General features: G+C 44.4%; 1 protein-coding gene across 1 annotated transcript; it reads left to right on the plus strand.

Moving 5' to 3' along the window:
* Nucleotides 1–22,623, plus strand: LOC142852848 (V-type proton ATPase subunit S1-like protein). The gene is made up of 7 exons (XM_075977862.1): nucleotides 1–226; nucleotides 6,897–6,943; nucleotides 7,400–7,461; nucleotides 7,870–8,087; nucleotides 14,384–14,434; nucleotides 18,519–18,759; nucleotides 22,206–22,623. The coding sequence occupies exons 1-7, from the start codon at nucleotides 132–134 to the stop codon at nucleotides 22,506–22,508; spliced, it is 1,017 nt and encodes a 338-aa protein (XP_075833977.1). The 5' UTR covers nucleotides 1–131; the 3' UTR covers nucleotides 22,509–22,623.
* The last annotated feature ends 548 nt before the right edge of the window (nucleotides 22,624–23,171 follow it).

Consider the following 23,171-nt stretch of genomic DNA (forward strand, 5'->3'; position numbering starts at 1 on the left):
ACATCCTGGAAAAGCTATCTTTTTATTGGTTGAAGGTGCTGTCAGTCACTTTGCAAAAACAGTCCCGCCTCTGCTCTGTTTGCTCTATGAATTACCAGATGTGCTTGGTTTGAGGAGACATACGTTTCTTGATGGGAAGAAAACTCTTGTTTAGTTTTTCACTTCTGTTTTTATGCATGGTGTTTTCAGCCACTTTGGACCAGATACTTGCCTGGAAGAATGTAGGGTGAGTAACAGTCCATCCTTGAATGCAATGTGTTTGTGAACCTCAGTGCAAGTGTGAAATTAGATGTTTTTGTCATTTCTTTATATAATTACATATCTGCATTTGTTTACGGTTCAAAAATGTATAAGCTTTAAGAATAGACCACACAGCTAACTACAGTATTTATTATACTATACTTTTAATGTAAAAGGCAAGGATTATTATTCAAAACACTAAGAAACACTGCATTTATATTAAGTATACCACTCCTTAACAGACTCTCAGTTCAGCCCTTAGCTCTGGCTTCTTTTATGTTTATAAATATGGGCTCAGTTCACAGTGTCTCCTGCCGCAATTATGTGAGTGGAGACCTTGGGAATGTCTGACTCGTGATCCCAAAGACTCTAACCCACATTGACTGGTTTAAGGTGATTGTTTATAACACAGTATCTGCGATTAACAAGCGCTATTTGTGTTCCCTTGTCTGTTTTCTTTCCATACCTTACAAAGGAGGACGCAGACTTATTTCTTAAACAGTATGTTTAGAATCCCAACCGCAGCTAATGTCTGTCTTGTTTCCCAATTATTCATGATGTGCCATCACACCAAAGACACCAGGGAAATTTGTGTGAATGCAGAGCCCAGCAGTAAACAGAGCGAGCAGGCAAAGCATCCCGAAGAGCTCCTAAGTCAGCAGCTGATCACAGCTTTAAGAACAGACATTTGAAATGTTTCCTTCTTCTCCCCCTAAGTCAACTAGTGCTTCTTTCAAGCTTATTTTTAAATCATACGTGGTTTAAGTGTCTCAGGCGGTTAAACATCATCATGTTTTGTTTGGGACATGTCTCCTGCAGCGCAAGCTGACCTGAAATTTACCTGTAGAGACAGTGGAGGTCTTGAACTTCTGATCCTCCTCAGGCACATTTCAAATTCTGGGATTACAGGCCATACCTGGCTTTGTAATAACATAGAATCCTGTGTTTTTGTGCTATGCAGCGATTAGATTTAGAGCCTCATGAATGCTAAGTACGTGCTCTACCACTGAGCTACACCCCAGCCTATAAGACCTAATATTTCTCCACCAAGTTTATATGGAGATGAGTGGCTTTTGTATTATACTTGCAAAAATAATTTCAAAAGATGAAAATTCATATTCTACCTTCATTAAGGCAAGGATAAACATAATTTTAGCTTTCAGAAGCTTAGATCCTAGAAACTATACAAACAGCTGCATTCTTCACGGGAGCTACAAACCTAGATGTCACTAACAAGGGAATGTGCTATATATACATAATGAAATCTTATTTAGCCCCAAAGGAAAAAGCAATTATGACATTTACAGGGAAATGGAGAGAAGCGTGAAGTGAAGTACCCTTGACTTAGAAGCAGAAGTGCAGCTTGTTCTCTCTCCCAAGCACAGCCTAGATCTCGATTTTTAGATCTGTGTGGAAGGAGGGATGAGTGTAGGTCAAGAAAATAGAAAAGGGAAAAAAAAGAGGTCTTAAAGGGAGGGCTGGAGGGGAGTAGAAACATGACGTAACTGAATACAAGCGTCCTTACTTTGGATGGGGACTGTTGAGGAAGGAAGAGGAGAAAGAGGGTACAGAGAGGAAAGGAGGGACAATGAAAACCAATTATGTATGAAAATTCAAGAATGAAACTCAGTGTTTTGTATAGATAACTAAAATTTTTAAGAAGATGAAGTAAGTTAAACCGCATAGATGGCCATCCTGATCTAACAATGCATGCATACTACTTCACTATAAAGGAAACGACAATTCACATTTTGTAAATGTTCTTTCAAACCATGGAGCTGTATTTTTTTAAATATTTATTTATTTATTATGTATTCTGTATGTGTGTGTGTGTGTGTGTCTGCAGGCCAGAAGAGGGCACCAAACCTCATTACAGATGGTTGTGAGCCACCATGTGGTTGCTGGGAATTGAACTCATGACCTTTGGAAGAGCAGGCAATGCTCTTAACCACTGAGCCATCTCTTCAGCCCCATGGAGCTGTATTAAAAAATATCTTTATCACTGTAGGGCTATTTCTAATGCAGCAGTTTTAGCATGATGCCCATTTCCTGAATGTAAAGAGACTTGTTGAGAGTGCTGGGCTTCAGGTGGCTCAGGGGCTATGAATGTACTTGCAGTAATAAAGACCCAAGTCTGGATCTCAGCAGAAAAGCCAGACTTGGCCATGAACACCTGTCATTCCAGCCCTGCTATGAGGAGAGAACAGAAGATGACTGAAAAGCAGTGAGCTCCATGGGCAGGGAGACCCTAACCCATCTCAAGGGAGTAAGGCAGAAGGGAAGACAAAGGTGACCATACCTGGCATTCTCCTCTGGCCTGTGCATACACACACACACACACACACGCACACACACACACACACACACACACACACACACACACACACACGGAAGAGTAATCCTATAAAAGAAAAGAGTGAAAGTCACAATTCTTTCTTTTTGGAATCCTAAATTGGATTTATTCTTCTGTTCATTTGAGACAGAGCCTCATTGCACAGCCCTGCCTGTCCTGGAGCTCCCTACTTCGTTCAGTCTGACTTTGAACTCACAGAAGTCTACTGCTGTTTCCATTTTGTGTTTTTTGAGACAACGTCTCTTCAGAGATCAGTTGGGCTGGTTAGCCACTGATTCGCTGGGATCCTCTTGTGTCTGCCTACCAAGTGCTAAGATTACAAATGTATGACACTATGTTCCATGGGTTCTAGAAATTACACTCTGAATACTTACAGAATGAGTTATCTCCCCAGGTCCACAGCCACTTACAGCTATTTTTGTTAGATTGTATTAATTATACATTCTACGTTTTACTGCAATGTCCAGTCACTTAACAATAGAGTAATTTTATGAAAGGGTCTCAGCACCTTAGCCCAAGCTGGTCTTGAACACACTATGTAGACTCAAAAGATGATGAACTTTTGATCCTTCTGCCTCAGACTCCTGAAGCATTGCAGACCTGGGCTACTCAGCCAAGTAAGGTTTAATTTCCTTACATCAGTGTTTCTCAACCTATTCACACAGATAGTTGTGGCCGGTTGTTAATTTTTCCTGTCATTCAGGTACTATGTCATGATACATGTTTTGTTTTGGTTGAAATTATGTTTCTAATAAAATCTTATTTGGTATGGCTTAGGGCTGTATGCAAAACCTGTCTTTATTGCAGTATTTTAAAAAAGAGCAACGCTATTGTATGGTTAGACCAGAGATACATTGGAACCACAGTGAACTTCTTTGTTTACGATAAGCCCTTCATTAACAAACGCATGAGAAAATTTAATTAATAGACCAAAGCCTGAAACCAAGTAGTTTAATGGTATTACAACTTGTTTATTTGTTCAGTAATATACTTTTTATTCAATAAATATCAAGTAATATTGTCTGCTAACTAAATATTCCCAATTTATTTGATACTTTTATCTTACCTAGGTAAAATCTACTTCACCATTTTCTATGATTTTGTTAATGAAGACATTTAAAAATTGGGTATATAAGTTGGCTACAGCTCAAACTGAAGAAAAATGTAAAATTCTGTTCATGTGTATGAGAAAGCTTTGTGTCTCCAGGGAGTGTTTTCTGCTTGTTAGTTCTTCTATTGTTTATTCAGTAACGTTTCAGCTCACGCGAGAGAACGTGGAGTTTGCTTAGGTAGAGATGTTTGCATAAGATATACATCACTTTTGTTCAGGAAATGAAATTTCTTAGTGCTCCCAAGTGCACCAAGATGAGATTGGCCTCAGAGGACTGATTCATGCCAACCTCACTCACAGGGGACTTCTTATAAACAGAAATGTTTGCTAGGCTGTGTGTGTGGCTTAGTGGTAGAGCAAATGCCTGGCATAAATGAAGCCCTAGGTTCATTTCTCAGAACCGGAAAAAAATATTCTCAACTAACTAGTGTACATGAAAGTTCTTAGATCTTTGTTTGCAAAGTCTCAAGTTCCCAACACTACACATGCCTGTAAATGTCAATATGTGCCTAGACAAATAATATGTGCTAGATCTGCACAGTTAGGTATTTCTTAGCAATGGTATTTAGAATTGAGCACTGATACATGCAGTGGTGTACATAAATTCCAAAGCCATTGTGTTAAGATGAAAAGAAAGCAAATACTAAAGGTAAATGTTATATGACTGCTAATTTACAATTCTATGAAATGCAAACTCATGCAAAATGAAAGGAAGTCATTGGACTTGCTTGGGATGAAGGTGGGGGATGAAGGTGAAGGGATGAAGGTGGAGGGATGAAGGTGGGGGATGAAGGTGGAGGATGAAGGTGGAGGATGAAGGTGGAGGATGAAGATGGAGGGATGAAGGTGGGGGGATGAAGGTGGAGGGATGAAGGTGGGGGGATGAAGGTGGAGGGATGAAGGTGGGAGGATGAAGGTGGATGGATGAAGGTGGAGGGATGAAGGTGGAGGGATGAAGGTGGGGGGATGAAGGTGGAGGGATGAAGGTGGGGGGATGAAGGTGGAGGGATGAAGGTGGGGGGATGAAGGTGGAGGGATGAAGGTGGGAGGATGAAGGTGGATGGATGAAGGTGGAGGGATGAAGGTGGAGGGATGAAGGTGGAGGGATGAAGGTGGAGGGATGAAGGTGGGGGGATGAAGGTGGAGGGATGAAGGTGGGGGGATGAAGGTGGAGGGATGAAGGTGGGGGGATGAAGGTGGGGGGATGAAGGTGGAGGGATGAAGGTGGGGGGATGAAGGTGGAGGATGAAGGTGGATGGATGGAGGTGGAGGATGAAGATGGAGGGATGAAGGTGGAGGGAACGTTGTAGAAAAGCTTGGAGAACTTTGGTGAGCAGGATTACTATTCTTCAACTCTACTGTGACTATAATATTGTGGCTATGTACACATGAAGGATTCACTACATTACATAGATAGTTGCCTGTACAAAAATTACACTTATATATAGTTGATAAAAATGAACCAATTGTTGCATCCATGTGCAAGGAGCAACTAGTAGGCCTTTCCCCAAGTTTGTCATCTGTAGACATTTTCACTAGATAATGTAGAATAATGTATTTAATTCATAATCAGTTCTATTTACTTATGCATAAAGTAAGATTGACTATGACTTACTAAGGTTGAAAGATGGGTTTGGGTACAGGGGGAGAATTTTGTGTTTTGGCTTGTCTTAAATAAAAATTTATTTCCATGATGTTTTGGTGTGCATCTTTAATTCCAGCACTTGGATGATAGAGGCAGGATGATCTCTGTTAGTTCAAGACCAGCCTAGTCTACAGAGGCAGTTCCAGGATGACCAGGGTTACACTGAGAAATCCTGTCTTGAAAAATAAAAGAAAAAAAAAAGATTTCTTTTATTTTAAATTCTGTGTTTGTGTAAGTGAATGCACATCGCCTGTGTGTTAGGACCTAGGGAAGGCAGAGGTGTTAGATTCCTCTGGAGCTAGGGTTCCAGGCAGTTGGGAGCCACTTGAGGAGGGTTCTTGGGTCTTCTGGAAGAGTAATAGATGCTCTCAACCACTGAGCCACTCTTTAATCCCGTGGTCTGCAGGCTTCTATGCTTGGAATATATGACAAAACTTTTCTCTACCTCCCAACTTAGCAAATTTTACTTTAGGAATTTATGTTAAAGAGCAATTCACAGTAGTGTCTGAGAACAGTGCTTCTCAACCTTCCTAATGCTGTGGCCCTTTAACACAGTTCCTCGGGTTTTGGTAACCGCCAGCCATTAAATTATTTCATTGCTACGTTATAATTTTGTAATTTTGCTACTGTTATGAGCTGTAAAATAAATTTCTGATATGCAGACTGTCTGATATGCGATACCCAAAGGGGTTGAGACCCACAGGTTGAGAACCACTGTCCTAGAATGTTGGAACCCTAGGAACAACTGCTATTAGTGAGATTTTCATTACATATGCTAGCTTGTAAACAAAAATAGACTTCTTTATCTTAAAGAGACTTCTTTATCTTATAGTTTGGGGAATTCAAGGGCAGGGACCCTGACTTGGTCAGTTCCGGTAAGCGTCCATGACTGATGGCAGATGGCGAGGAGGAGGGAACAAGGACACACCCTGAGAACACATTTCTGCCTCCCAAGTGCTAGGATTAAATGGGACTAAAGGTGTGTGCCACCACTGGCTGGCTGAATTTACCCCTCCTTCCCCCCCAGACAAGGTTTCTCTGTGTAACAGTCCTGGCTGTCCTGCAACTATCTCTGTAAACCAGGCTGGCCTCGAACTCACTGAGATCCACTTGCCTCGCAAGTGCATATGTCACCACCATCCCAATTTTGTCCTTTTTAAAAATAACAAATATTGAATATTTTGGCTACAATATAGCAGCAACACAGTGTGATATAAAATTTTGTTGTAAAAGAATTTACTACATATTATTATGTTTTTGTTATTGATTAAAGCTTGGTGATAGCTCACTGCTTGGTTTGCAGTTTGAGTCTCTATAATATCCAGTAAGGGTCAAAAGTGATTCATAAAAAGAAAAAAATATCATGGATTTCTGTAATTTCTATATTTTGTTTGGAGAGGATGTGTTATATTTGAACCAGAAATCCGTCACTTAAAATTGTCGCATTCGGAGGGGCCACAATGCTCCTGAGCGAGACAACAAAGCTTTCTGTGAAGCCTCCACTATAGATGTTTGCTCTGGGTTTAAAACTCTGCTTCTCCTTTCAGCTCTCAAGCATCTTCAAGGAAAGAAGTGATTATCCGGAGTGGGAGTGGTAAGACTTGGACTTGCCCTGTGGGTTCCTGGGGGCAGGGATAAAGAAAGGCCATTTTCTGGAGTACAGTATCCTCACTGATATTCTTTCTACCTAGAATCCCTTCTGGAAGAAAGCATTTATTTATTTATTTATTTATTATTTATTATGTATGCAATATTCTGTCTGTATATATACCTGCAGGCCAGAAGAGGGCACCAGACCCCATTACAGATGGTTGTGAGCCACCATGTGGTTGCTGGGAATTGAACTCAGGACCTTTGGAAAGAGCAGGCAGCACTCTTAACCACTGAGCCATCTCTCCAGTCCTGGAAGAAAGCTTTTAAAGTAGGACATTTTAAGTGATAAGCCTAACAGGCTGTCTACCAGTGATTGGCTCGTTAACATCACCCAAATACACTAACAAACGGCTAGCATCGAGCCGTGGTACCCACGTCATTACGTATTATTTGACAGGTCAGAAGAAGAGTGGAGCAGAGCCACCAGCCCAGAACATCACAGCATCACCTACCACACAGGTAGGACTGTTGGGACGTCAACCTTTAACCTACACAACATACTCACTTTTCAATGCTTGCTGAGCTACTATGAACATATCTACAATAGTTATGCTAATTATTAGCATAAGCTCCTTGACCTCTGGGAAGTGGAGAAAAAACATGCAGGTCTTCATTTGCTTGCAGTTTCATATTGTCTCCAGAGCATTTTATTCTATCTTTGCCTGCAGGAACTTTATTACTTACTGTTCTCGCTTGACCAGTTTTTCTTCTATTTGTATTTATACTGGAATAATTAGCCCACTCTTATATGTACTGTAAGTAAATATATACTAATATATACAGGATATGAATTAACCTTTTTGTCTGTAGGAAGTCTTTGATTCTAAGGACGCACACTTATCTCTTAACTTTTATTCGGTTAATTAGACTTTCAACTACAGTCTGAGCAAAAGCCATTGGAGTGCCTTCAGTCATCACAATCCTGTTACATTCTCCAGGGATGGAATTCCCTGCATCCTCTTCTGGACTAAAAGGATCACAGTTAAATTTAAGAATCAGACCTGGCTGGACCTCACAGATGAAGCCCCTGGTCAAAACAAAACAGTGGACACTGGCAACTCAAACTGCAATGAAGAAAGTGCCACGTAAGTCAGTCTTTCTGGCTGCGGAAGCCTTAGAGGTACTGCATAATGAAGAAAAGAAGGGAGGAAGGAGGGAAAAGTTTTTTGTTTTTGCTTGTGAATATATGAATCGGTATTTAGCAGGAAGTTTGATAATATGCCAGTTGGTTAGCCAATGGCACTAAATTTCACAGTGGACCTCTGGTGTCCCCAGTCCCGGATTGTTAGCTGGGCTTAGAACACCAGACATGGGTCCTCCTCCTATGTCCCTACCCCAAACCAAAGGGCAGCTAGTTCTTCACAAAAGCCATCCCATTATTGTACACCGTGCCCAGTGGGTTGGCCTTTTGGTTGCAGGTTCACAGCTGGGTTAGACCAATGGAACCTTTACTTCCTGAGCAGCCTGGAGGACACTTGGGAAGCAAGCCAGCCAGCAGGAGGGTTTCCATCTAGGTTCTAACTTGCTTTTCTGTATCTTGCAATGGAGGTGTGGGATGCCTCCTGCAATTTGTTCTTACTCTCTGATTCTGATAGGTACCCAAGAGCACTGACAAAAGCCTGTATTGTTTAGCGATTTGGAGATAGAAGAAAGGATGCAAAGAAGGGAGAAAAGTTAAGCTGTTTTCAGGCATTGTCTCAACTCCGAATGTGGAGATGAATGTACCCTGGACTTACCATGAAAGAGCTTAGATCTCACAGCAGGGAATGCACAATGCACGTCTTCGTGGGTTACTCAGCAAAATTTCTTTATTCAGGACTAATCTTTGCCTCTAGGTGGTGCGTTTGCTCGTGGTGGTGACAGATTCTCAAGTCATAGAACAGGGCCTGTTCCACAGTTTGTGTGTAAGAGGACATTTGGTCAGATTTCAGCGTATCTGTGGGCATCTGAGTGTGAACAGAACACTTAGGTCTGGTTTGATATAAACAGATGAAGTAAACGTCCCTGCTGAGATCAGAGCGCTTTGAAAGATTTTCTCTGCATTTCAGGCATCTGAGAATTTTTGTTTCCTGTTCTTGTCCAGAAAACGAAATCCAAACTGTTCCCTTGTGTTCTACAACCCCCTGTTCAATATCTGTTGGTATAATGGGTGCTTTTGGAAGATTTTCTTTTGCTTTTATCCTGGCCTGTGAGGATATTTTGTATGAACTACGATATATTATGCATGTACTCCTGTGTGCGTTCCTTTTATACTGTATATGGTTTGACTGGGATTGTTGGTTTGTTCTTGAATTCTGTTTTTTGTTTAAAGTTCTTGATGATGGATGGACACAAATATATTGATATATCCATAATAGGGGTATTATACATTCTTCATGTTTAGGTCTTCAGAATGACTAATAAGAATTTAAGGAATTGTAATAACTACAAGATTTAGGGAATTGTTAAGAATAGATTCACATTTGTCTCTCGTTTCAGCACAACTATCAAGGACTATGGGAGAGCTGCCCATACCGCTGAGGGTTCAGGACTTTTTTCCCAGGCTCTAATTAATTCCCTACAGGGCTCTTGATTTGTGGTCAGTTGCACGGAGAGATGCTGATTGCCTGGGGGTAAGCTTGCTTGCCTAGGGCTGGCTGCGGTTCCGTTGAGCCTGACATTAGGGGGTTGTGGGAAGAATCAGGGCAGTGCAGCTTTTGACTGGACCGTGGAGAATTTAGTCATCAGTGGAGTCATCAGTATGAGTGGAGAGAAAACAACGCTGGTCTCATAGGTCCAGGTCTGCCTTTAGGACGGTGGGCTTGTCACTCGTCAGAGGGAGATGGTGGCAGCTGTTCACTGTAGCCTTTGTGCCCTTACCAGAGGCCAGGGCTGGGGAGGTCTCCATGTCTGGTGTCAACACAGCGGCTCTCCTATACGTCATAAGGCGGAGTGGGACTAGGATACTTGCAAGAGTTCCACCGGGGCTCTTAGAGGGGCCATCTTGTCTCCTTCCTCTTGGCCTTATCTCACAGGATTATGAAAAGCAGAGGAGGAAATGTTAAGTATAACCCCAGAGCACCTGTCAACTGCAGTTCACAGCAGTGCCCGTTTCTTCTTAATATCAACAAATGCAATGACCACAGTGTTTACCAACCACCTCCTGGTTTTTTGTTTTTTGTTTTTTCTCTGTTTTTAAGTCATTTTTAAAATTAGTTTTATTTTCGTGATAATGTCTGTGTGTATGTGCATGTGTGTTCGGGTGCCTACAGAGGTGACAGGAGGGTATTGGATTCCCCCCTCCCCCGCCACACACATACCGCAAGCTGTTGTTAGCCACTCGATTTGGATGCTGGGGACTGAACTCAGGTCTCTGGAAGAGCATTGAGTGCTCTCAACAGATGAGTCCTCTCTCCAGCCACTTTTTGCATAAATGAGATATTGAGCAGGCCCTGGTACAGGTGTATCTTCCTAGTCACCTTCCTAGAAATATTCAGGTGTGAGCGCAGGGTGGGCAGCCCCCAGCTCCCTCAGTCCTGCTCAGGTGAGATGCAGGCAGCCTGGGAGCACATCCCCCACCCCAAAGAGCAGGCCAGGGACATCTTCTTAGGAAGTGAGAGTGTTAGTTCCAGCTGTTAAAGACCCCTGCTACCGACCAATGAGATGCCTCTGCTGTGCCCATGTGCCCTTGTGTCTGGAAGAACTGGAGTCCCAGTTCCTAAAAGAACAAATCCAAGTGGAGACATAGCCATGTAAGGTCAAAAGCCCAGAATGGAAAAAGACAAACATGTTTTAGCTTTGGAAACAAAACGTTGAGGGAGAGGCAAATTTGGCAGACAGGTTTGCTATGGAAGTCTTTTTAAGTAGGGAAAGCCCTGCAAATAGAATCCAGTCCCAGCATCTGGGCTCATTTTGAGGTTGGGCATTTATAGCACGAAGAACTCAGGGTCTGCTTCTGTAAGTACGGCGCACAGGCTGAGTTCCTTCGCCACCCTTGCTTTGCATTGTATCCATTTCTGGGTTCCTGTTGTGTATGGCGTTCAGCACCTACAAGGTCCTCACTGACAAAATGGTGAAGTAGCTTAGTTGAAATCTGTCCCCATGCCTCACGGTCTTTGCTCCAGAGCAAAGTGTGCTTTCGAACTCCACAGGCAACAGCCCTGCTGGGAAAAGTCCCAGAGGGTCGTTTCTGGGAGCTGGCCAGTTGCTTCTCCAGATAACGGGCAGCTTGTGAAGGCTTTGCTCTGCAGTTTGGTTCATCCGTGCAGAGCAAGTTTCTGCAGGGCCAGGCTAGAGTCCATTGGAAGAGCTAAAGACATTTTCCTTAGAGTGAACTAGTTGAATTTCCTCCCTCCCTCCCTCCCTCCCTCCCTCCCTCCCTCCCTCCCTCCCTCCCTCCCTCCCTCCCTCCCTCCCTTCCTCCCTCTGTTCCTCCTTTTCTCTCTTAATTTGTTTTTTCTTCGTTCCTTATGGGTTTTCCAGACAGTGTTTGACCAAGTAACCCTGGCTGTCCTTGATCTCAGAGATCTGCCTGCCTCTGCCTGCCAAGTGCTGGGATTAAAGGTGTGGATCATCACACCTGGTGTATTTTGTTTCTTTAAAGTGGTTTCTCTAGTAATTTGTATCAGACAGTCAGAATACCATGAAAGAAGATTTGAAAGTGTGTGCCTGTTTGTTTGTTTATTTATTTATTGATCTAGTCATTTGTTTTGCTTTTATACCCCACCACAGTTTTCCCCCTTCCTCTCCTCTGCCCCCCCCCCCCACTCATTCCTCCTCCTCTGTTTCTCTTCGGATACAGATGAGCCTCCCACGAATATCAACTAGCCATGGTCTATCAAGTTGCAGTGAGACTTAGGCAGCTCTTATCAAGGCTGGATGAGGCAATCCGATAGGAGGAAAGGGTCCCAAAAGCAGGTAACGAAGGCAGAGACAGCCCCTGCTCCCATGGTTAGGAGTCCCACAAGAAGACCAAGCTACACAACTGCAACATACATGCAGAAGGTCCAGGTCAGTCCCATGCAGGTTCTCTGGTTGGAGGGTCAGTCTCTGTGAGCCTCTAGGAGCCCAGACTAGTTGATTCCATGGGTTTTCTTGTGGTGTCAGTGACCCCTCTGGCTCCTACAATCCTTCCTGCCCCTCTTCCTCAGGATTGCCTGAGCTCCACCTAATTTTTGGTTGTGGGTCTCTGCATCTGTTTCCATCAGTTACTGGGTGAAGCCTCTCTGGTGACAGTTGGATTAGGCATCAATGTGTGAGTATAGGAAAATATCATTAGGCTCCATTCTTTTTGTTTTGCCAGTCATGGTTGGTCTCTGGGCCGTCCAGCCTCTGGGTCCTGGCCCTCCAGGCAGTGTCAGGTATGAGCTCCTTCTCTTGGTCTGGGTCGCAAGCTGGACCAGTCATTAGTTGGCCACTCCCACAATTTCTGGGTTTTCTTTTTGAAAGTGTTTGCAAACAGGCATATCCAAGGTGTCTAAGTTGATCAAGCTAGGGAACACAAATATTTCCTTTATCAATTCTAGCTGTATGATTTACTTTGTGATCATCCCATCCCTTCTCCATAAACAGTATATGATAGAGCTCAGGACAGTCACTGACCATTCTGTGTCTCGGAAGTAGGGCAAGCGGAGGCAATCATGAGGCACTATCCTCCGTTCTTGGTGCTATTTGCTTTTGCTCTCTTTGGTTCCTTAAGGCATAGTAAGGTGTTATGACTTCTAGATGGGTAGTTGGCTCTTAGTTCTTTGGGGGGCCACCACCCAGCTCCGAAATAAATCTCACAAGGTCTTATTCTTTCTTATGAATGTCTTAACTCAGCTTGTTTTTAGCCAACATTTCTTAAGTTACACTGTCTATCTTTTGTCTCTGGGCTTTTACACTTTTCTGTTTCCGTAAACCTTTTCTTTCCTTCTTTCTCCAGGGCTTTCTGTATAGCTGAGTGGCTGGCCCTGTTCCTTGAGTCTTACTCCCCTCTTCTTTCTCACTCCTTTATCTCTCCTTGAGATTTCTCCTGTTTATTCTCTCTGCCTTCCTGCCCTGCCTATCCTTTTGCCTCCATTGTTATTGGCTGTTCAGTTCTTTATTAAACCAATCAGGTGTTTTAGACAGGCAAAGTAACACAGCTCCACAGAGTTAAACAAGTGTGTCATAAAAGAATGAAACACAACTTTGCATCATTAACAAACATTCCAGAGCACAAACAAATGTAACACATCTTAGATGTTCCACAACATAGATGTTTTATTGATATAGCAGCAGCACTTTTTATTTAATTAAATTTCTTATATTTCTCCATTATAAATACTCAGCTCATCATTTTTATATTTGTAACCCTACTTGAAAATATGAGAGAAGAATAATAATCTGAGTTTATCTTGTGGTCACTTGTCATGTATGTGTATACACAATGCCATCACTAGAACCAAGACCACAAACACTTTCGTCATGTGTGAAATACCCTTTTTAATCAATTGCTTGCATCACTACAACCTTTCTAGGTAATCATTGGATTAGTTCCTAAAATTCAAGATGAATTTGTGTTTCCTAGAATGTTGTGTAAATATAGCCATGTAATGATTTTTTTAGTGTGACTTCTTTCACTTAACGAAACGACTGCTTCCGTCCAGTGGCTGATTAAAATCTTCCACTTACCTCCAGGTCAGTAGTCCAGCATCTCCTTTTTCTTCCCAAGGGTAGTCTGTCAACACTGAGGGAACAGATGGTTTTCTGTCCTATTCAGGAGGTGAGGAAAGAACCACCAACTCACATGTAAACTTTGGACTCCTGACTTCCACTACAAACTCCAGATCCCAGCATGGGTGGAATGTTGTCTGACTCACTGTGCTACCCAGGGGGATGAATTGTGTAGAGAGGAGAAGCACTGTTGTTCCTGAGTGAATAGTTAATCTGTCTTTGACCCGGGAAATCTAGGATTTACCTTCGGAAAAGTGTGCATGAATATAGGTTATCAGAAACTGATAGTTCTGCATGGAAGACAGTTTAATTGTTCTGTTTGATGTTCTATGATGTGTAGATGGGTTTTTATTTTGTTTTCCTAATGCCCAATAATGATGAGCATATTTTAAATTTTATTATTTTTTACCCCCCTCCCCCTCCCTCTCTGTCTCTGTCTGTCTCTCTGTGTGTGTGTGTGTGTGTGTTTGTATACGCATGTGTCTGCTTGTGTGTAGGTGTGTATGTATGTGCAAGTCATAGTGTCTGTGTGGAGGTTAGAGGATACCTTGCAGGAATTGATTCTCTCCTTTCACCGTATTGCCTCCAGACATCAATCTCAGAACTCAGGTCATCAGACCTGGAGGCAGGTGCCCCGGCCAGCTGAGCCATCTTGTAGTCTGAGTCATTCCTATTTTGATGAACTCTGTTGTTTCCATTTTCGTAGGTTATCTTTAAAGTTTGGTGATGCTGAAAATCCCAAGGACATTGACATAAGGTGGGTACTGCTATAGCTTCAGCATGTCAGCCTTACTGTACTCTACTTGATGCACTTACTCCCCTGTGGGTATCAAGGGCCAAGCATTTACCTTCCTGGAGACACATCGGATCCGTAGCTAACTATGCTGAAATGTCAGTGGTCATGTCAGATGGATTCTGTGGGAACGCTTTCTACACATCAAAGTCCACATGTAGCTCAGTCCTCTGAGAATTCAGTGGGTGTGGGTATGAGGGTCCTGTCAGAATGCTTTCTTTCTTATTATTATTAATATTATTGAATTCTTTTTATAACCACTATGGAAACACCTCTACTCCTCGCTCTCTTCAGTGGGGGGTTTTTCACTGACTGAGCAGGAGCACATGAACTGAGAACCCAGAACAAAGATTAATACTGAGAGGAGGCCAATAGGCTTCAGGCCCTGATTGATTCTGGTGATTTCATTGCATTGTCTTTTAAGAATCACACGATTTGGGCTGGAGAGATGGCTCAGAGGTTAAGAGCATTGCCTGCTTTTCCAAAGGTCCTGAGTTCAATTCTCAGCAACCACATGGTGGCTCACAACCATCTGTAATGGGGTCTGGTGCCCACTTCTGGCCTTCAGGCATACACACAGACAGAATATTGTATACATAATAAATGAATAAATAAATAAATATTTTAAAAAAAAGAATCACACGATTTGACGACAGTGATGAGATCTTCGCTGTCCCAGCAGACATTCAATATGGGTCTCCATTTTCCTCTGCTTGTGACAGAAGGCCGCATCTACTGCTAATGACTTATTTTAGCAGTCAGTAATCAACAAATTTGAAGGCCGACCATTTTTTTCTTGTGTCAGGGGGCACATCCCTTTAATCCCAGCAATCTGGAGGTAGAGGCAGGCAGATCTCTGTCAGCTTGGGCAAACATAATGAGCTCTAGACCAACCAACACAACATAATATGACCTTGTTTCAAATTGTTTTACTTCCCATAAAAACATGTCAATAATTTCCCCAGAAGTTGGTGATCAAGAAATCTGAAGGGAAAGGCACACTTTTTTTCCCCTCAAAAATTCATTGTATGGCCTGGGGAGATGGCTCAGTCAATGCAGGCAGAAGGACATGAGTTTGATCCCTAAGACCATGTTAAAAGCTTGGGTGTGGTGCTATTGCTTGTATTCCTGGTACTGAGAAGGTGGGGACAGGTAGCCATATAGGCCAGTGAGAGACCCTGTCTCAAAAGAAAAAAGGAGAAAAGGTGGGTAGTGCCTGACAGACAACACACACACACACACACACACACACACACACACACACACACACACACACACCAGAGCTTCCCTTCCTATAGCATGAACTTTTTAGCCGAGATGAGCACATTGCCTTCAGCTGTACTTGGAAAACAAGTGGGTTGTGCCCAGCAGGCTCTCTCCTGCACTGTGTGCTCTGTGGCGCTCTGGCTATGTGGAAAATTTACGAGTCTCCAATAAAAGGTTCCGTAGGCAGACTTGCTCGAGAATGAACATACGACATAACTTTATTTATTCAATTACCTGAAAAACTGGAAAATACCTCTGGAAATCATCATTGTCGCCATCGTCATTGTCACCTAGGATGAAGGTGTGTGGCATACGTGTCCATTCCCATGTCTATTCAACTTGCCCGTCTGCCCATTCTCTCTCCCTAAAGGCCTTTCTGGCCTAAGAAAGTCGTGCGGGCTGGTTTTTGTTGACACAGAGCGAGGCATCCTTGAGCAAGAGGAGGGAGTCACAGCTGAGGAAATGCCTCCTCCTTAAGACTGGCCTGTGCGCAAGGCTATTGGGTATTTTCTGACGGAGTCATTGATGTGGGAGGGCCCAGCCCATTGTGGGTGGTGGGTGGTGCCACTTCTAAGCAGGTGGTCCTGGGTTCACTAAGAGAGCAGTCTGAGCAAGTCGTGGCAAGCAAGCCAGTAGACAGTACTTCTCCATGGTGTCTGCATCAGCTCCTGTCACTAGGTTCCCGCTTTGTTGAGTTCCTGCCTTGATTTACCTCAGTGATAATGGTTACCTGGGAAGTTACTTCGTCAAGGTGATTTAGGTCGTGGTGCTTTTATCACAGCAATGGAAAACCAAACCATGATGGTTTAAAGTTTGGCCTTACTATGTACAGGCCATACCCTAGCAGCTCACAGCCCTTTACCCCTAGACGTTGAAGACTATTCTTAAACTGACTGATCCTGTAAAATTTGCTCTTCTAGCAAGCCAGTGGGTCATAAGACCAACACTGCTGTTTCTGCCTTTGTAATCAAACTTTCATGCTCTGCTCAGAAAGAGGACAAGGACAAAGGCAGGACACACGTTAAAGTTAGAGCCTGCCAGCACACAGGCAGGCTGCTTGTCATCTTTCAGGTTCGTTTTTGTGAGCCTTGGGCTGATGTGACCCAGGGCTGCATCTTGGGATGGGTCTCAGGTGCAGTCCTGGCCCCACAGATCCCAGGACCTAGGTAAAAAGATTCTTCTTAGTAGAATGTATTTATGGTCATGGTCACACTCTGAGTGACTCCCGACCCATAACATGGACTCTGCCTTCCGTCCTTGTCACGGAAGAGCGTGAGCACCCCAGCCTCCTCTACTCTAAGTGAGGCTGCTCAGACGTGTCCTTTTGGCCTTAGTTACTAGCTCTTCATTTGGCCCTTCACACTATGGAAACACGCTCAACCCCTCACCCTCACCCCACGCCTCCTGTCCCATCTACTGCCGTTGCTCTTTTCTCCATTCTATAGACCCGAGAGACTGAATCCTTACATTCGTATCTTTGTCTCAAGATCTGCTTCTACAGGAACACAGAATCAGATAATGAAAACAGAAAAATCAGAAATATGGAGTATATTTTATTTATGCTTTAATAAATAAAGCTTGCCTAAAGATCAGAAGGGCAAAGCTAAGCCACCAGAGGTCAGGCAGTGGTAGCACACCTTTAATCCCAGGATTTGGGAGATAGAGGCAGGGGGATCTCTGTGAGTTCAAGACCACCCTGGGCTACAAAAGATCAATGCTGAAATGAATCCAGGTGGTGGTGGCTCACACCTTTAATCCCAGTACTAGAGAGGAATATGAAATGGGAGGAGAGAGAGGCTCGCTCGGGCTGCTTAGTCTGCAGTCGTACTTCAGTAGAGGTAAGACTGCTCTAGTGGCTTGGCTGCTTTGCTTTTCTGGTTTTTATTATCTAACTCTGGGTTTTTATTATTTGTGCTACAGTGGAGCTATAAGAATGAGAAAATAAGCCAAGCGGTGTAGATAAAGGCCTTTCTTTAATCCCAGCATTCGGGAGGCAGAGGCAGGGGTGTCTCATGAGTTCAATGCCAGCCTGGTCTAGATGAAGTTTCAGATAGCCAGGGCTAGATAGAGAAACCCTGTCTAGAAAAACAAAACAAAACAAAAAAAACAAACAAACAGATACGCGACAAGAAAAGAATAAGAAAATAAAAGTGACCGATAGTTCACCCGTGTTTGCAGTTACTACTGTTTTAATCCCATCGTTCGTGACTTTGGTTCTGTGTAATATTTCATAAGTATCACGAGCTATATCCACTATATGTTTTCGTGATTGGAGAATGTTCCTCGTTAAAGCTGTGAGCGGTGAGGGTGCTGGTCTCAGGTAACTTCTGAAAGGCAGCTAAACACATCACTCTGAGAGAAACTGGGCAAGGTATTTTGTTCCTCTGGGCTCAGTTTTTTGTCGGTGATGCTAGGCTAGCACTATTGTTTGTCTCATAGTGCGGTAGTAAGCTTCAGGAAATACACGTGAGTAACAAGTGCGGCTGGCCCAGAAGAAAGCTATTACTATTATTTTATGACAATTTAATTCTTTCTCAATATACAGCTATGTTTTTTTTTTATCAATTTTGTGGCAATAATAAACACTTTGATTCTTAGAAAAGACTCCCCCCCCCCCCCCTTTGACTTTTGTAGGATTTTCGTGTTGCTTTTTCCTCTTGGCAATCGCTAACAGGCCAAAGCGAAGCCTCTCCCTGGTTTGATTCCACAGCCTGACAAAAGAGGGCGCCATTGTACTGTTCACAGGTGACTCAGCCTAACACTAATGTACAAACCTTTCCAGGTTCACCCTAACCAATTACAACAAGCTGTCCAGCCAGAGCTGGTTTAGTTTACAACGGGTCGAGATCATCTTCAACAATTCGGTGCAAGCAGCTTTTAATGCAACTGGCATCTATGCTCTGTCAAGTTACTCGTACCGCTGCCAACGAGTCAGCAGCCTGCGCCGGAACGATGCTCTGCAGTTGCTGGGCGGCTCCGACGATGTGACAAGCCTGTGGGAGGTCACGTTTATTGATTTCCAGGTAATAAGTCAAAACATGTGGTCGACACGCCAGCCCGCATACTTGGTGCCAAAGAAACAGTGTTTGTTGAAGTCACATAAAACACGAGTCTAAAGGAAGAGCCTTTAAGGCAGCGAGGGTTTATTCTGGGTCTTCTGAGGTGTGAAATGGAGTCCTCCAGGGATGGATTTTTACATTCCTGTTTACCCAGTCACCAGGTACTTATCTCAACCCTAGGGCAGCTGTGGCTGAAGCCTGATGACTGACACTTCCGGGGCCCAGAGGCTCCCTGCGCAGAGGCACCACGGGGCGGTTTCTTTATTCATGGCTGAGACCTAAGCAGTGATCTTATCTGGGCGGATAAGAAGTACAGCTGCAGCGTTAAAGACAGCGTTGACAGTTAGCATGGGAGTGGAGTCACCAACCAGTCGAAATTAGCCCGGAGGATCTTGAAAGCCTTGAGTGAAAGACATGGGAACATGACAGGCGCTTTTGCACCCCAGCATCCCAGAATCCTCTCATGCTGAGGGACAAAGTCCCCCTATCTTGTTTACCTGTGGCCAGTGCTTACTCCCTGAGGTGGTAGGCCGGGCATTGCATGCCCCTTATAAGGGCTTGTTCCCACTTTGTCCACAAAGCCTGGGTATACATATTCATGTGCATTCCTCTCAGCTTGGGGGAGGTACGGTGTTGACAAAGGCTAAGGGGAAGGGAAGAGCATGGCAGTCTGGAAGGAGGCAAACCTGATTTGAAAATCACTCTTCTACTTCACGGTTAAGTTATCCTTGCCAGTTTCTGACCTATCTTCATCAATGTAGAAAGTACATGCATGGCCTCGTACGTGTGAAGCAGGACCACTCCAGGCATGGAATAGCAATGCCACTCATGCCAACATATGCTAATGGTTAAGACAATACATTTTATGTTATGTATATAGTGTGACAAAAATAACAAAACAAAACACATGGGCAATGACCTGGGGTGGGGATTTTGAATGGAAGGAAAGGGACAGAGTCTGAAGCCACCAGTGAGACTGGTTCGCAAGCCCACAGGTTAACCTCTCTGCTGGCTGGATGAGGCACAGGAATGTCCATTCTGAGTTTCGGAGCCACAGCGTAAGGAAGCAACACTCCAGCGTATATTCACAAGGCCCCAACACTCCAGTGTGTATTCACAGGGCCCCCAACACTCCAGAATCTATTCACAGGGACCCAACACTCCAGTGTATATTCACAGGGCCCCAACACTCTAGCATCTATTCACAGGGCCCCAACACTCTAGCGTCTATTCACAGGGCCCCAACACTCCAGCGTCTATTCACAGGGCCCCCAACACTCCACTGTATATTCACAGGGCCCCAACACTCCAGCGTCTATTCACAGGGCCCCCAACACTCCAGAATCTATTCACAGGGACCCAACACTCCACTGTATATTCACAGGGCCCCAACACTCCAGCGTCTATTCACAGGGCCCCCAACACTCCAGAATCTATTCACAGGGCCCCCAACACTCCAGCGTCTATTCACAGGGCCCCAACACTCCAGAATCTATTCACAGGGCCCCAACACTCCACTGTATATTCACAGGGCCCCAACACTCCAGCGTCTATTCACAGGGCCCCAACACTCCAGAATCTATTCACAGGGCCCCAACACTCCACTGTATATTCACAGGGCCCCAACACTCCAGTGTATATTCACAGGGCCCCCAACACTCCACTGTATATTCACAGGGCCCCAACACTCCAGCGTCTATTCACAGGGCCCCAACACTCCACTGTATATTCACAGGGCCCCAACACTTCAGCGTCTATTCACAGGGCCCCAACACTCCAGCGTCTATTCACAGGGCCCCCAACACTCCAGTGTATATTCACAGAACCCCAACACTCCAGCGTCTATTCACAGGGCCCCAACACTCCAGCGTCTATTCACAGGGCCCCAACACTCCAGAGAGCTTGCTGTGCAGAGCACAGTCCTCCTCTGGGTTATGCACCGTGTCTGCATGACAGCAGTCTCCCCACAGGAAATGGATATTCTAGTCTCGTGGAAGCACCTGGAATGTAAACAGAGGCAAGAATGCAAACTCAGGCCAGGGGAAAGGAGTGTTCACACTGCAGGTTTGCTGGTCTTTCTTACAGAATAAACATCTATCCCTCAGCTGGCCCTAAGCCCTCCCGTGGGTACCAAATCCATGCATGTTCAAGCCCCTTATGGAAAATGGTATGGTATTTGTGTGTAACTCAAGCAAAGCCTTCGATGGTAGTGATAAGAGGAGCAGAGACAGAAGACACCAGAAGCCTTGGAGTTATCAGCTGAGTCTGAGGATGAAATCAGGCTTCCCAGGTATAAATTTTATCACCACACATTTTTCTGCCATGTGACTCCAGGTGAGTTACTGAACTTTGCTGAGCCCAATCTCAAGTCATAAAACAGTCCCTTGCTCAGAGCCTGCCACGAAGACTAAACTAGGGAAGGAATAGTACCTTGCATGCACAAGGCCTTCACGTGTGTCCTTTTCCATCTTAGCACCCATGATCCCCCTCAGAGACGCCTTCCAACCTCTTCCTGCCAGTGACTTCAGAGGCTGCACTTCTCAAACCCAGAGCTTGCTTTGAGTTGGAGACACAGCAGAAGTGTCATTTAATATGAGCTCAAACAGTCCTAAAAACCAGATTACAAGAAGTTTTATCTCAGAGTCTTGAATTGCAGGAGGCTTGCTTGCCACAATTTATCCATCTCAGAGTGGTTGGTGGCTTTTGCTTTCAAATCAAGTTTCAAGCCAGGGATGGTGGCTCCTGTCTGCAGTCCCAGAACCCATGAGGCAGAAGCTGAAGAATCCAGTGAGCTTGGGGCCAGTCAGGCTGTACTGTGAGCCCTCAAACACAATTTCACAGTCCCAATCAGCAGAATCATCATCATCATCAGATCAGGTGCTTAAATCATTCTACAGTTTGGTGGTGGTATGTGCCCTAGTCTCCTTTTCCATTGCTTGGTAAAATACACCCCCTCCCAAAGCCATTTTGTAAGGGAGAAATCTGCCTTTGGCTCACAGCTCCAGGTTCCAGCCCATCACTTCAGAAGCCACCACAGTGGAAACCTGAGGCAGCCAGCCATTTCCACAGGCAAGAGCACAGCTGCACGCACGCCACTCAGCTCACGCATCTCACGTTCACACAGTCTGTGACCTAAACCTAGGGAGTGGTGCCATCCACGGTGTACGGGATCTTAACACACCAATTTACATAATTCAGATGATCCACAGACATACCCGCAGGGGATCTGATATACACCTTCCCTCCCTGACACTCTTCTCCTCAGTGGTTCCAGATTAAGGGGTTGACAGTTAAAAACTAACCACACTATATAAAATTTGGTTAACTGGGCCCAGAATCACCAGCACCATGAGAAATGATTCTTAGACTGAAGGCATAGGTTACACCCGATCTTCTCTTTCTCTGCACAGATCCAAGGCTTCTCCATCAAGGGGGCACAGTTTGCCCAGGCCCGGGACTGTGGCTCTTCCTTCTCACCTGCTGTTCTCATCGGCCTGGCCATGTCGCTGATTCTGTTGCTGGTGCTGGCCTATGCTCTGCATATGCTCTTCTACCTGCGTTATCTGGACCGTCACTATGAGTTCATCACGTCTCCTGTGCACCTCCCTCCTCGGAGCGAGCTAGACACAGGGGAGGAGAAGGAGCTGCTGGGGAGCCAGGGAGCTGAGTGCTATGAGCTGAGGAGCCAACAGATCTGCAAAATCTATATTTAGCAGTCTGAATCTCTGTCTCCTCACCAGGGCCACACTCAGGTCTGAAAGACATTGTTCTCTTCTGTGCTGTCTGACTTGTGTATTGTTTGATTAAAAAAGAAAGAAAAAGAGGAAATACCTTGGCTATGAGCTGATTTTTAGCATCTATTGGTTTTGCTAGTTAGATCTTGGGCAGTACAAAAGTATCTCAAGGGACCTCACAGAGGTCCCACAGGGATAAGCAGGATCCATGCCTTGGGCATGACAAAGAAAGAGAAAAAGAAAGGATGGGTTTACATCAAACTGACACAAGCTGTAGTCACTGGGAGGAGGAATGTCTACTGAGAAAATGCCTCCATAAGAGTGAGCTGTAGGCAAGCTGGTAGAACATTTTCTTAGTGACTGATGGGAGAGGGCCCATTCCATTGTGGGTGATGCCTTCCCTGGGCTGATGGTCCTGGGTTCTGTAAGAGAGAATATAAACAGAGACTCTGCTCTTGTTTCCTGGCTGCCCAGACCCGAATAATCACACAGAAACTATATTAGTTACAACACTATTTGGTCAATGGTTCAGGCATATTTCTAGCTAGCTCTTACATCTTAAATTAGCCCATTTCTATTATCTGTGTATCACCATGAGGCTGTGGCTTACCCATAAGGTTCTGGCATCTTTCTCCTTCAGCA

The sequence above is a fragment of the Microtus pennsylvanicus genome, chromosome 6 (genome assembly GCF_037038515.1).
Source record: "Microtus pennsylvanicus isolate mMicPen1 chromosome 6, mMicPen1.hap1, whole genome shotgun sequence".
Lineage (NCBI taxonomy): Eukaryota > Metazoa > Chordata > Mammalia > Rodentia > Cricetidae > Microtus > Microtus pennsylvanicus.

Excerpts from the sequence above, each read along its gene's own strand:
- LOC142852848 (XM_075977862.1), top strand. The coding sequence starts at position 132 with ATGGGAAGAAAACTCTTGTTTAGTTTTTCACTTCTGTTTTTATGCATG. Across the intron at positions 7,462-7,869 it reads CAGCATCACCTACCACACAG|ACTTTCAACTACAGTCTGAG; the intron begins GTAGGACTGTTG and ends TCGGTTAATTAG. Across the intron at positions 18,760-22,205 it reads TCACGTTTATTGATTTCCAG|ATCCAAGGCTTCTCCATCAA; the intron begins GTAATAAGTCAA and ends TTCTCTGCACAG.